We start from the raw sequence: 15,628 nt of genomic DNA, 5'->3' as shown, positions 1-15,628 counted from the left end.
GCAGGTCAGGAAGAAACAGAACTGGACGAGGAACATGGACTGGTTTAAAATTAGAACAGAAGCACGTCAAGGCTGTATATTGTCTCCCTGCTTATTTAACTTATATGCAGAGTACATCATGTGAAATGCCAGGTTGGATGAAGCATACGCTGGAATCAAGATTGATGGGAGAAATATCAATAACCTCAGATATGCATATGACACCACCCTTATGGCAGAAAGCTAAGAGGAACTGAAGAGCCTCTTGATGAAAGTGAAAGGGGAGAGTGAAAAAGCTGGCATAAAACTCAGCATTCAAAAAACTAAGATCATGGCATCTGATCCCATCACTTCATGGCAACTAGATGGGGAAACAAAGGAAAGAGTGAGAGACTTTATTTTCTTGGGCTCCAAAATCACTGCAGATGGTGACTGCAGCCATGAAATTAAAAGACACTTGCTCCTTGGAAGAAAAGCTATGACAAACCTAGACAGCGTATGAAAAAGTAGAGGCATTACTGATAAAGATGCATCTAGTCAAAGCTATGGTTTTTCTAGTAGTCATGTATGGATATGAGAGTTGGACCATAAAGAAGGTTGAACGCCAAAGAATTGATGCTATGGAACTGTGGTGTTGGAAGAGACCCTTGAGAGTCCCTTGGACTGCAAGGAGATCCAACCAGTCCATCTTAAAGGAAATCAATCCTGAATATTCATTGGAAGGACTGATGCTGGAGCTGAAGCTCCAAATACTTTGGCCACCTAAAGTAAAGAGCTGACATTAGAAAAGACCCTGACGCTGGGAAAGATTGAAGGCAGAAGGAGAAGGGGATGACAGAGGATGAGATGGTTGGATGTCATCACAGACTCGATGGACATGAGTTTGAGCAGGCTCCAAGAGATGGTGAAGGACAGAGAAGCCTGGCATGCTGCAGTCCATGGGGTCAGAAAGAGTCAAACACGACCGTATTGCATGACTGAACAGCAACTTATCAAACAGAGTATAGAGGGAATGGACCGCAACATAATAAAGAACATTTCACTGAAAAGGAAGGAACACTCTCAAAGTCATTCTATGAGGCCATTATCACTCTGATACCAAAAATAGACAAACACACAACAATAAAGAAAATTACAAGCCAATAGCTCGATGAATATGGATCTAAAAACCCTCAACAAAATATTACCAAACTGAGTCCAACAACATATAAAATGGATGATATACTACAAGCAAGTTCGAGTCATCCCAGTGTCACAAGCATAATTCAACAAAAGTAAATCAATCAGTGTGATACACCATATTTACAAAAGAAAGACAAAAACCACAGTCTCTCAATAGATGCAGAGAAAGCATTTGATAAAATTCAACATCATAAACACTGTTCTACATGATAAAAACTCTCACCAAAATGGATATAGAGGGAATATATCTCAGCATAATACCGCTTATGACAAATCCATAGCCAGCACATAACAGTGAAAAACTGAAGCCCTTTCTGCTAAATTCTGGAACAAGACAAGAAGTGCCACTCTCACCAAGACTATTCAATATAGTTTTGGAAGTCCTAGCCACAGAAATCAGACAATAAAAAGAAATAAGACGTACCCAAGTTGGAAGGGAACAGGTAAAATTGTCTTTGTATGCAAATAAGTTGAAACTCTATACAGAAACCCCTAAAGACCCCACACAAAAACTTAATAAAACTAATAGATGAAATGGGGTCACAAAGAGTCAGACACGACGGAGCGACTGAACTGAACTGAAGGTAGCAGGATACAAGATGATATACAAATATCTTTTACATTTCTTTAAACAAAAAGTGAAATATAATAAAGTAAAAAAGAAACAATTCCATTTAAGTCATGTCAAAAAAATGGTATACCTAACGAAGGATGTGAAAGACATACACACAGAAAACTGTAAAAAATTAACAAAGGAAACTGAAAATAATACAAAGAAAATTGAAAATGATACGAAGATATCCCTTGCTATTGAATTGGAAGAATTAATATCGTTAAAATAGCCATTCTACCCAAAGCAATCTACACATTTCATGTGATCTCTATCAAAATACCTGTGACTTTTTTCACAGAATCAAAACAAATAATCCTAAAGTTAATATGCAACTACAAAAGACCCAGAATTGCGAGGGTAGATCTATGGGAAAAGAGCAAAGTTGGAGGCATAAAACCCTCCCAGGCTTCAGATAATACTGTGAAGTTATGGCAATCAAAACAGACTGGTTTTGGCAAAAAAAACAGACACGTGGATCAATGGAACAGAATCAAGAGCCCAGAAATAAATCCATCCACTCACAGTCAATCAGTTTGCAACAGAGGAGGCAAGGATACACAATGGAGAAAAGACAGCCTCTTTAGCAAGTGGTGTTTGGAAAGCTGGACAACCACATGTAAATCAATAAAGTTAGAACACACTCTCACACCACACATAAAAATAAACAAAACTAACTCGATGACTTAAACATAAGACAGGACACCACAAAACACCTGCAAGAGAGCAGAGGCAAAGCATTCACTGACAAATGACAGTGATAGTCTCCCAGGGTAAAAGACACAGGAGCAAAAATAAATAAGGGACACTTAAAAGTTTCTGCACAGCAAAGGAAACCGTAAACAAAACAAAAAGACAGCCAACAGACTGAGAGAGAATACTTGCAAATGATGGAACCAACGAAGGCTTAATTTCCAAAACATAAAGACAGCTCATAAAACTCAATAGCAAAAAGACCAAACAACTCAGTCAAAAAATGAGCAGAAGACCTACATAAACAGTTCTCCAAAGAAGACACAGAGATGGCCAACAGGCACATGAAATGATTTTCCATATCGCTATTTATTAGGAAATGCAGATAAAAGGGCAATGGTGTATCACCTTTAGGGAAATTAGGTGGAGGAAGTCTTGTTCAGATGTCAGAAACAGGCCTCCCACCTGCTTCTGACCTGCCTGGACACTGCCTGGATTCTGTGCCCACTTGCAAGCACAGCAAGTCAGGTAGCACTTTAGATTAAAAAAAAGGGGGGAGTGGGTCTTGGAATTCTTGAGCCCCTGGAGGGCTGGCCAGCCCCCCAGGGTCCAAGAAGTCTTACGATTCTCAAGGTGAAACAAAGAGCATTGTAAAAATTAAAGTGAAATCAAAGCTGCATTTTTGCATACAAACTGATGATGATATCAGTTCGCAGCCTTGGATTGCAAACAGGAGCCCCTCAAACTGAAACTTGAAGTCTCACCCTTGGAGTGGATGCACCACCTGGGACCCTTTCCCAGGAGAGACTCCAGATTGCTATGACGTGGGACTTCCCAGCGCTGTTGAAGTCTGGATGTAGGTTACTGGTCCCACTTGGTGGTCTGTACGCTGTTACTTCTCTCTATTTTTTCCATTTCCTTTCTTTTAATGACAGTATATTGAAATTAAGTCAGATAACCTATAAAAATTGGAATTATTTGTTTGTATGTAACTAGTGTCTTCTTCTATTAATGAATCCTTTGACCCTAAAGCAAAAGTAAAATATTTTGCAGAACAATCATCCCACACTGTTCAGAATGTTGTTGCTGTTGTCATTGTTCAGTCAAAAAGAACATCATCAAAACATTTTAAAATAATAAGTGCTGGAACAGATGTAGAGAATAGGGAACCCTCCCACATTGTTGGGTAGGACTATAAGTTGCTGCAGCCAACATATGATCTTACAATCCCATTCCTGGGCTTGTATTCAGAGAAGACTTTAATTCAAAAAAATACACACTCTCCAATGTTCATAGCAGCACCAGTTACCATAGCCCAGATATGGAAGCAGGATAAATGTCCATTAATAGAGGAGTGGAGGAAGAAGATGCGGTGCATAATACAGTGAAATATTACACAGTTGGGGAGGGAGACGGCGGAATGATTTGAGAGAGTAGCATAGAAACATATACATTACCATATATAAAATAGATAGCCAGTGGGAATTTGCTGTATGACACAGGGAACCCAAAACTGGTGCCCTGTGTCCACTTAGAAGGGTGGGATGGGAGGGAGGTGTGAGGGATGCTTAAGAACAAGGGGACACATGTATACCTGTGGCTAGTTCACGGTGATGTATGGCACAGACCAACACAGCACTGTGAAATAGTTATCCTCCAGTTAAAAACAAATGAAAAAAAATTTAACTATGTGGATGAAATCAGAGAATGAGAAATGTTTTAGTGGTTGGAAAGTGAATCTTAAATAAAAGAAAACACAACCTCCCATTATTTTCTTGTAAAAACATGTGAACATAAATCATTACTGGGTGCAAAAGTGACATGGGAGCGTCAGGGCTGAAAGGAAAATAATACAAAGAAGCTAAACTTTTTAAAGAAAGAAAAAGAGGACGTGGTACCCATATACAATGAAATATCGCCCAGCCATTAAAAAGGATGACATAATGCTATTTGTAGCAACATGGATAGACCTAGAGATTATCATCTGAAATGAAATAAGTCAGAAAGAGAAAGACAGATATCATGATGTCACTTACATGTGGAATCTAAAAAAATGATACAAATGAACTTCTCTACAAAAGAGGAACAGACTCATAGACATAGAAAACAAACAACAAGATAAACAACAAGAGCTTACTGTACGGCACAGGGAACTAGATTCAGTATCTTGTAATACTCTGTAATGAAAAGAATCTGAAAATGAATGTCTGTATTTCCATGTGCATGTACAGCTGAACCACCTTGCTGTAGACCTGAAACTAACACAATATTGTAAATCAACAGTTTTTTAAAAGGATTAGCAAAATTAATAATATGATTTTATATAATCTTGGGATGGAAAAGAAATTTCTGAATTACAACAATGAATCAGAAACTATAAGAGAAAAACTATTACAATTTGAAAGTTGATTATGACTGAAAATTCCACTTACCTAAAATAATTTTGAAATACACTTGATGAAATGGCAAATATAATCACAAAATATTTTTAAGAGGCAATGTGGTAAAGCCTGTAACATAAAAAGCATAAGCCAATAAGGGGTGGGCATACTCATGTATCAAAATCTTTTTGAAATCTGATCTACTAAGGACATGGGCACTTGGGAGTCTGTGCAGGTTAAGAAAGCCAAGAATGTCACCGGATTAAGAACGACGTAAGAAGGTTCAGAGGAGGCCGTGAAACAACCACTACGTCTGCTTGGTGGGGAAGGAAATGGCTATTTCCTGCTTGTCTGGAGAATTCCACGGACGGAGGAGCCTCGTGGGCTCTAGTCCATGGAGGTCTTAAAGAGTCGGGCACGACTGAGTGACTAACACACACATGTGCTTGGAGAGGGGGACCTCTGATATCTGTGTCACCCACTCTAGCGTCCTCAGAATCCCAGGATCTCCAAAGATGACAATGGAAAACTAGCAAACTATAATTCAAAAGGCCATGGAATTACACATGAGTAGTTCTGACATATTATTATGGAGTAACTAGCTTGGCTTTCCTGTACAGAAATTAATGATTCAAAGCTATATATTGAAATGGATGTCAAATCAATTACTATTATATGAAAACATCCTCAAGAGAACAAATTCAATTGGAAGTGCTCTTGACAAGAATAAGTCAGACATGTTTAGACCATAGTTAATTCCCATTAAGTTCAGTAAATGATTATTTTTGATTCAACACAATTCACTTTTACAACGTAGTAAGTTAAATAGACATTTTCTCGTTTTATTCTAGATGATCCTTTACCCTCATTTTCCAGGTGGAAAACAAAATCAGAAGGTAACAAAGTTCAAGATCCCATCCTAAAAAAGTGCAAAACTGGAACTCAACATTCATCCACCACCCCAGAGCAACACCTGATGTTTACACTACAGATTAATCTTTTCACTGAAGGTTAGAGAACTGGTATAAAGGAGAAAGAAAACTTGAGGAAGAGCCATAAGTGGAAGGTCTGGACTTGAGAGAGGGGAAAGAGTAGAAAGATGGGAGCTACTGAGGGCTATAAACGTTCTGCTGCAAAGGTCCCACTGGATGGTTCACACGGCTATAGAGACATCACAGTCTACTAGTCTCTAAAGTTTGCCCTCTCACCTTGACTCAGATACCCAGAAGGACAGAGTTCTTGCCAAAGGTTGAAATTTTGTGCTTCTTTTCCAAAGGAATTCTCCAGGTGGGTCCTATTGCTCTCTGAGATGGGAACCTTTAAACCATTATACACTCACAGCCAGAGAGATGCCCAGATTGAATATCCTCTTAAATGAGTTACTCAGGGCAGAGTTGGGTGGGAGGGAAGATAACCAGGGGTCAAAGCCTCCAAGTGCTTGCTCTCTAGGGTCATGGTTGTCATGGAGTTTTTGTCCCTGCTAATTCCATGCCCTATGTTACCACGTCCCTCCTGAGTCAGTTCTCACTCTCCCTTGGGCCTGACATGATCTCATCATTACAGCTTTTCTTTTCATGAAACTGGAGTCCTATGAGCCGAGGTGGACATGGTGATCCTCTAGCCCTACACCTGTGATTTCCAAGTGGCGATCTGAATATATGGAGCTAAACTTTTGCCCAAGATGACACAGTTAGCTGGAAAAATGCTTTGAACACAACCAATACACATATGTGAACACTTTCCTGTTTGCCAAGCAGTTTCCTTTTATAGATATACACATACCCACATGCATGCTAAGTCACTTCAGCTGTGTCCTATTCTTTGTGACCCAGTGGACAGTAGCCCACCAAGCTCCTCTGTCTGTGGGGTCCTCCAGGCAAGAACGCTGGAGTGGGTGGCCATGCCCTCCTCCCGGGTACCTTCCTGACCCAGGGGTCGACCTGTGTCTCTCATGTCTCCTGCAGGCGGTTTCTCTACCACTAGTGTTACCTGGGAAGCCCATATGCATGCGTACATTTTCCCAAACACCTAACCTCACTCAATCAACACCTTGAGAGGTGGCCATGGCATCATTTCCTATGCCTAAATGAGACATTTAAGCAAAAAGGAATACAATGAAACTAATTCATGGTGGGGCCATAAATTATCGTGGTTACAGCCACAGGCATTGGTGTTGGCCAAACTGAGTTGAATTTTAGCTCTTCTACTTGATGAGCGTGTGACCTCCAGCAAGTTAATCTAGCTGAGATTTAGCAGTGTCACCTATAACATAGGACTGATAGTAGACTCAAGTTAGATAACGCTCATGAAGTATTTAGAGTGTGTAGTGTGCAGCCTGCCTTCTGTTAATAGTAGGTGTAACAGGGAATTCCCTGGGGTCCAGTGGTAAAGAATCGAGCTCCCAATGCTTGGTGCATGGGTTCCATCCCTGGTTGTGGAACTTAGATCCTGCCTGCTCACGATGCAGCTCCCCCAAATAGCAGGTGTAACTAATACATTCTAAATTGGAGTTCTTTCCAAAATATGCTGAATTACTAATCGTTCACTAAAAATATCTACTTAAGATGATGCTCACAAACTTTTGGGTTTTTTTTTTTTTTTTTTTGTCCGTTTGTTTTAAATGGAACTCATCTATCCTGTCATTCCTGGGGATATAGAGATATTTTCGGAAGGCCCTATTCTTAGTTTCATCTTCTTCAATTAATCTTACTTCTGGGGAGAAAGAGATGGGTGGGTAATGAGTTAATTATGTGATTTAACTCTTGATAATAGAGACCCAGGCTCCCTGAGTCAGGAATGGTAAAGCTCAGATAGTAAAGAATCTGTTCGATCCCTAGGTCAGGAAGATCCTCTGGAGGAGGGCATGGCAACCCACTCCAGAATTCTTGCCTGGAGAATCCCACGGACAGAGGAGTCTGGTGGGCTACAGTCCATGGGGTCGCAAGGAGTCGGACACGACTGAGCAACTAACGCTACTACTACTCACTGATCTTCTGGTTTCCCTGAGAGCTCAATCGGTAAAGAATCCGTCTGGAATGTGGGAGACCCCAGTTCGATTCCTGGGTTGGGAAGATATGCTGGAGAAGGGATAGGCTACTCATTCCTGTATTCTTGGGCTTCCCTTGTAGCTCAGCTGATAAAGAATCTGTTCACAGTGTGGGAGACCTGGGCTTGATCCCTGGGTTGGAAAGATCCCCTGGAGAAGGGAACGGCCACCCACTCCAGTACTCTGGCCTGGAGAATTCCGTAGACTCTATAGTCCACAGGGTGGCAAAGAGTCAGATACACTGAGTCACTTTCACTTTCAATTTGGTAGTAGTTATATAGCCTTGTGATAAAAACCAATGATTTAATGATTTAGACTGAACAGATTGTTAAGACGGATTTAAAAACATAAGGCAATCTTGATTCCAGCTTGTGTTTCATCCAGTATGGCATTTCATATGATGTACTCTACCTCATGAGAAACGCTGGACTGGAAGAAACACAAGCTGGAATCAAGATTGCCGGGAGAAATATCAATAACCTCAGATATGCAGATGACACCACCCTTATGGCAGAAAGTGAAGAGGAACTAAAAAGCCTCTTGAGGAAAGTGAAAGAGGAGAGTGAAAAAGTTGGCTTAAAGCTCAGCATTCAGAAAACAAAGATCATGGCATCCGGTCTTATCACTCCATGGGAAATAGATGGAGAGACAGTGGAAACAGTATCAGACTTTATTTTTCTGGGCTCCAAAATCACTGCATATGGTGATTGCAGCCATGAAATTAAAAGATGCTTACTCCTCAGAAGAAAAGTTATGAGCAACCTAGATAGCATATTCAAAAGCAGAGACATTACTTTGCCGCCTAAGGTCCGTCTAGCCAAGGCTATGTTTTTTCCAGTAGTCATGTATGGATGTGAGAGTTGGACTGTGAAGAAGGCTGAGCAGCAAAGAATTGATGCTTTTGAACTGTGGTGTTGGAGAAGCCTCTTGAGAGTCCCTTGGACTGCAAGGAGATCCAACCAGTCCATTCTGAAGGAGATCAGCCCTGGGATTTCTTTGGAGGGAATGATGCTGAAGCTGAACTCCAGGTTTGGCCACCTCATGCAACGAGTTGACTCATTGGAAAAGACTTTGATGCTGAGAGGGATTGAGGGCAGGAGAAGGGGACGACTGAGGACGAGATGGCTGGATGGCATCACTGACTCGATGGACGCGAGTCTGAGTGAACTCCAGGAGATGGTGATGGACAGGGAGGCCTGGCGTGCTGCGATTCATGGGGTCACAAAGAGTCGGAGATGACTGAGCGACTGAACTGAACTGAACTGACTGTGCATATAAATTAAATAAGCAGCATGACAATATACAGCCTTGACATACTCCTTCCTCCATTTTGAATCAGTCTGTTGTTTCATGCCTGGTTCTAACTGTTGCTTGTTGACCTGCATACCAGTTTCTCAGGACACAAGTAAGGTGGTCTGGTATTCCACCTCTTTAAGAATTTTCCACAGGTTGTTATGACCCACACAGACAAAGCCTTTAGCGCAGTCAATGAAGCAGAAGGAAATGTTTTGCTGGAATTCCCTTCCTTTTTCTATGATTCAATGGATGTTTGCAATTAGATCTCTGATTTCTCTGCCCTTTCTAAATCCAGCTTGTACGTCTGGAAGTTCTAGGTTCACACACTACTGAATCCTAGCCTGAAGCATTTTGAGCATGACCTTGCTAGCATGTGAAATGAATGCAACTGTGTGGTAGTTTGAACATTCTTTGGCATTGCCCTTCTTTGCGATGGGAATGAAAACTGACGTTTTCCAGTCCTGTGGCCACTGCAGAGTTTTCCATATTTGCTGGCATTTTGAGAAATGCAAATCAAAACTACAATGAGATATCACCTCACCCTGCTAAGAATGGCCATCCTTAAAGTTTACAAACAATAAATGCTGGAGAGGGTGTGGAGAAAAGGAATGTTCTTGCACTGTTGGTGGAAATGTACATTGATACAGTCACTTTGGAAGATCTCTTTATTTACGCAGTCATTCATTGCTATGAATTTCCCTCTTAAAACTGATTTTGCTACATTTCATAAATTATATGTTGTATTTCTACTTCCTTTGTCGCAAGACATTTTAAAAAAATATCGATTTATTCATTTATTTGGCTGCACTGGGTCTTATCTGAAGTATGTGGGGTCTTTCATTGTGCTGCACGGAGTCTCTAGCTGTGGAGTGTGAGCTCAGTCATTGGAGTGTGCAGGCTTAGTTGTTCTGCGGCATGTGGGATCTTAGGTCCTTAACCAGGAATCAAACTCATGTCCCCTGCATTGCAAGGCAGATTCTTAACTGCTGGGGACCACCAGGGGTGTCCCAAATGTATTTAAATTTTGAATTTGATTTCTTCCATGACCCATGATGTTCAGTAGCATGTTGTTTAACCTCCTCATATTTGCAAATTTTCCAGTATTCTTTCTGTATTTAATTTCTAATTTTGCACATTTGTGTCTGGAAAAGACGTTTGATATCATTTCAATCTTCTTATATTTCTTGAGACTCGTTTGTGGCCTAGCATGTGCTCTGTCCTAGAGGATGATTGACGTGCATTTGTAAAGAGAATGTGTTTTACTTCCTTTGTGCATGTGTTCTGTGTCGCTTAAACATCTCTGTTTCAGTGTGCAACTTAATCCCAATGTTTCATTATTGATATTTTGTCTGGAAGATCTATCCATTGTTAAAGTGAGATATTGAGTTTCCTTACTATTATTGTAATGCTATCTGCTTCTTCCTTCAAGTGTGTTAACATTTTATTTGTATATTTACATGTACTGTGCTGAGTTTATATACATTTACAAATGCTATACCCCTTTGTGGGAATGATCCCTTTATCATTGTATAATGACTTTCTTTGCCTCTTATAATACTTTTTGTCTTAAAGTCTAATTTTTCTGAGATAAGTATAGCTTAACCCTGCTCTATTTTGGTTTTTACTTACATGGAATTACTTTTTCCATCCCTTTCCTTTCAATCTATTTCAATTTCTTTCAGTTCTTAAAGCTGTAGTGAGTCTCTTGTAGGTACATATAGCTGGGCTCAACTTTTATATCTGTTCACCACTCATTGTGTTTGATTGGAGAATTCAGTAATTATATTTAAATTATTATTGACAGATGTGAATTTACTATTGCCATTTTGTTTATTTTTCGGACTGTTTTTGTAATTCCTTTCTTTCTTCTTCTTCTGCTTTCTCTATAATTTGATGATTTTGTGTAGTGGTATGCTTAGATTCATTGCTCTTCATCTTTTGTGAATTTACTATAGATTGGCTTTGTATTACCCATGAGGCTTACATTTAAGATCTTATCCTAAAACAATCTGTTTTAACACGAAAACAACTTAATATTCAAATGCATGCAAGAACCATTTTTACCTTTCTCTCTCACATTTTACTTTTCTGATGTAATAATTTACACTATTTTATCCTGTATATCCATTAACAAATTTTTGGAGTGTTAGTTATGTTTACCTCTTCTGAGTTTTAATCTTCACACCAGATTTATAAGTGACATACCAGCATGGCTACTCTAGCATATTCAGAATTCAACATTAGTGACTCCTACCAGAGAGATTTATATTTTTACATGTTTTGCATTGCTAGTTAGTGACCTTTTGTTTCTGCTTGAAAAAGTGCCTTTAACATTTGTTGTAAAGTCAATCTAGTGTAAAATCATCAGATTTGTTTTCCTGGAAAACTACCTATCATTCCTTCAATCCTGAAGGACAACTTACCCAGATAGACCACTGTTGGTTGGGAAGTTTTTCTTTCAGCACTTTGAGTATATAGTGCCACTGCCTTTGGGCTGAAACATTCTAGTGAAAAAGCTACTGGTAGCCTTAAGAAAGTTCTCTTGTATGTAACAAGTGGCTTTTCTCTTGCAGCTTTTAAGATTATCTCCTTGTCTTTACCTTTTGACATTTTATTTGTGATATGCTCAGTTTGGTTCTCTTTGTATTCAAATCACTATCCATCAGGGAAATGTAAATTAAAGCCACAATGATACATCACTTCACAACTGTTAGAACTGCAGTCATAGAGAAAAAGGGAGAGCACAGGTGTTGGTAAGGATGTGGCGAGAAGAGAATGCTTGTACGCTGTGGGTGGGGATACACAAATGGGCTCAGCTGCTACAGAAAACATGGAGATTCCTCAAAAATTAAGAATAGATCTACCATGTGGTCCAGCAATCCCAGTTATGGGTATATATCCAACGGAAATATAAATAGGATATCAAAAATATGTGCTTCCATATTTATCGCTGCATTAATCACAAAGCCAAAGTATGGAAACAAGCTAAGTGTCCATCAACAGATGATTCGATGATGAAGACAAGGTGAATACAAACGAGAGAAAAATGTTCAGCTTCGAGAGGAGCAGAGGAACTGAAGAGGGCACAGACTTGCAATTGGAGGGTGAAAAAGTTCTGGAGGTCTAATGCACAGCATAGTCACTATAATCCACACTGTATTGTCAACATGTAGCAGGTGTCTCTCTCCTACTGAAGACTTCAGAGACTGTTAGAAACAGATTTTGCATACACTCTTACACATTTTTAAAGAGCAATGCTTAAGAAAATGTTCCTATGTTTGGATGGGGGTGAAGTGGGCACATATCCTTTATTTATATTGCACTATTTCTTTGGCATGGGGTAGCCCTAATTCTATTCTAGCAAAAGTTCAACAGTTCCCCTTCTCTCAGTCATATTCATGTGTGAACTAGTGGAAAATTGTACAAGGGCTTCAAATACTTCTTCACTTACAGTTGTTTATTAAGTAGGATAATTCATGGGACCATTGGCATTGAAATCCTAAAACAGCATTAAGAATCCAATGACTATGTGAAACAAATCGTCAGTCCAGTTTCGAAGCATGAGAGAGGATCCACAGGGCTGGTGCACCGGGATGACCCTGAGGGATGGGAAGGGAAGGGAGGTGGGAGGGGGGTTCAGGATGGGGACACATGTACACCCGTGGCTGATTCAAGTCAGTGTATGGCAAAACCACTACAATATTGTAAAGTAATTATCCTCCAGCTAAAATAAATAAATTCAAAAGAAAACAAACAACAACATCAACAAAAGAATCCAATGACTCTCTAAGGACAAAATATAAATTAATGATACAATTTAATTAGTTTCTTAAAGTCTGGGAGATCTGGAAACTCAACAGTCAGGATAGCACCTTGTTTTTCTTTTTAACCAGAACTTGGGACCACAAATTTACATCCTGCTTCTGAAGACAAAAATTGGCTAGAGCTGATAACCCTGCTTATCCCACAAACTATTTCTTGCCCCTTGAGGTTAGAGTTTTCTAGGAAAATATCAGCATTAAAGTACTTCTAGCCATTCCATCTCGGTGATTATATTGCCTGTATACAACCATAAATTTCTCAGACATGACATGTTGAACACAGACAATAGAAAGGAATGTATATTGGTGTTTCCATATTGGCTCTTACTCTGCAACATGGAATATTTGGTGACTTTATTATTGCCATGAATTCTCACACAATTCCCACCACATCACATATGTTCAGATGCTTGAAAGAGCAGGAATTATTTTGACAGTATGATCCCACTACCTATGTCAACCAAGGATAAATTTTTCAGACTTAGTGAGGGAGGGAAAGAGGAGCTTGACTTCCATAATATCAGAAATTGCTACTGACTGTGACATGGATTTTGAATATCATCCCCGTCAGAAATTCCCACTGGACCCTAGATGCAGAATGTTACAGCATCAGAATCATAAGTTAACAGCCCTGAAGGGGCCACACACTTCATTTCACCTCTCTTTATTGTTCAAATCATGTCATCCTCCTATTTAGACTACAACTGTGGAACTAGAATGTGATCCATAACTTATTAGACAAAAAGCACTGAAGAGGTATTACTCAAACATTAGCTATATCGGACTAGTCTTCTGGGAAGGCACAACTAGGCCAATTGTATACCTTGTTTCTGTCCAAAGATACACCCTCTCTGTGTGTTCGTTCTCATTCCGGCAAGAAACACAAAATGGACATCGATGACCACCACGTCTGGATTATGCTGTGTTAGAATATTTGGGGGACAATGTTCACGCACTCCTAAGGTCAGAATGCTGAGATGGAACCTGTTCCATCTCAGAAGTAGAAAAGAAGCAACAGGTTCTAAATCTTGATTTTCATGAATAATTGTTAATAGATTAATAAGTAATGAGGCCACTCCACATGGAGGATAAAAACAATGGGTCTCTAGGACTTAAAGATACTGTGTTTGTGTAGTTTGATTCCGTTGTTGGCCCATTTTGTCATATTATCTGGGTCAAATTAAGTCTTCTTTGTCAAAGGCAGAATGAACTTTGTTGTAGTCCATTCATATAAATATTATTGAGGGTTAAGGTAGGTCATTCTAACACGACAAATCTGTCAGAAATCTCAGTCTGGGGCCTCAGCAACACCGTCTCTTCTTTTGCAACCTCTTCAAGGCATCTTTGATTTCTTTGTTCCTCAGACTGTAAATCAAAGGATTCAACATGGGAATCACCACAGTATAGAAGACTGATGCAAATCTGTCAAAGCTGGAGGAACCACCAGTGCTGGAACTCAAATAGACAAAGATACTTGAGGTATAAAAGAGAGTGACTGCTGTCAGATGAGAAGCACAGGTGTTGAAAGCCTTGGACCTGCCTCTTGCTGTCGTGATCTTCATGATGGAGATGACAATGTAGACATAGGATATCATAATAACTAAGGCATTTATTATCCCAAAGATCATTGTTAATATGGCAGTCAAGAGTTGTACAAAAAAAGTGTCAGTGCAGGATAGAACTAACAGCTGGGGCAGGTCACAGAAGAAGTGGTTGATGACATTAGGCCCACAGAACTGGAGCTGGAGCATGAAACACAATTGGGATATAGAAGCAGAGAGTCCAGCCAAGTAGGATCCCAGCACCATCCGACCGCAGAGAGCGGGCGACATGACTGACAAATAGAGGAGCGGGTTGCAAATGGCGGCGTATCGGTCATAAGCCATGGCGGTCATGAGGCAAGACTCGCTCAGCCCCATGGTGGAGAACACGAAGTACTGAGCAGCACAGCCCACAAAGGTAATAGTTTGCTGCTCCTGGAAGAAGTCGTAGAGCATCTTGGGGGCTGTGGAGGTCACGTAGCAGATGTCTATGAAGGACAGGTTACTGAGAAAGAAGTACATGGGGGTGTGGAGGTGGGAGTCCATTCTTATTAAGACGAGGAGCGACAGGTTCCAAGTCAGGGTCAAAATGTATATCACCAGGAATACAGCAAAAAGTACTGCTATGATTCTTGGAAAATCTGAGAATCCCAAGAGGATGAAATGCATGGTCTTTGTAATATTTCCTCCCCCAGTCATTGGCTTTGTACTCCTAAAATCAGAAAAGAGACAAGAGAATGCATTGCTGGCTCAGCGACATGGTAGCATCACAATTCTCATATATGCCCGTACTTTTCCTCCATTGAGCCCTGGATAAAAGGCAACGCTCCGCTGCCCTGGAGGAAAGATCTCAGCTTTCCATCTTGAATTGTCAGGAAGTACCTCCTCACTGCTTCAGGTTCTCAATGATAATTAAAACATATATTTAAAAAGTTGAAAACTTTTTAAAAAAGCAATAGAAATGTTGTGACTATTATATATAAGGAAGGGATCATTGATTAAAATGCTGGGGTTTTCAAAGACCTCTGATAATGTACAACTGCTGCTTTATAATAATATAGCATAAGTGGTATCACTTC

General features: G+C 40.0%; 1 protein-coding gene across 1 annotated transcript; it reads right to left on the bottom strand.

The window, feature by feature from the left end:
- Positions 1–14,309: 14,309 nt before the first annotated feature.
- Positions 14,310–15,248, bottom strand: LOC128060681 (olfactory receptor 5AN1-like). Its single transcript, XM_052653056.1, has one exon. The coding sequence runs from the start codon at positions 15,246–15,248 to the stop codon at positions 14,310–14,312; it is 939 nt and encodes a 312-aa protein (XP_052509016.1).
- Between the last annotated feature and the right edge of the window lie 380 nt (positions 15,249–15,628).

Source organism: Budorcas taxicolor, chromosome 15, assembly GCF_023091745.1.
Source record: "Budorcas taxicolor isolate Tak-1 chromosome 15, Takin1.1, whole genome shotgun sequence".
NCBI classification, from domain to species: domain Eukaryota; kingdom Metazoa; phylum Chordata; class Mammalia; order Artiodactyla; family Bovidae; genus Budorcas; species Budorcas taxicolor.
This window is presented reverse-complemented; position numbering and strand designations above follow the sequence as displayed.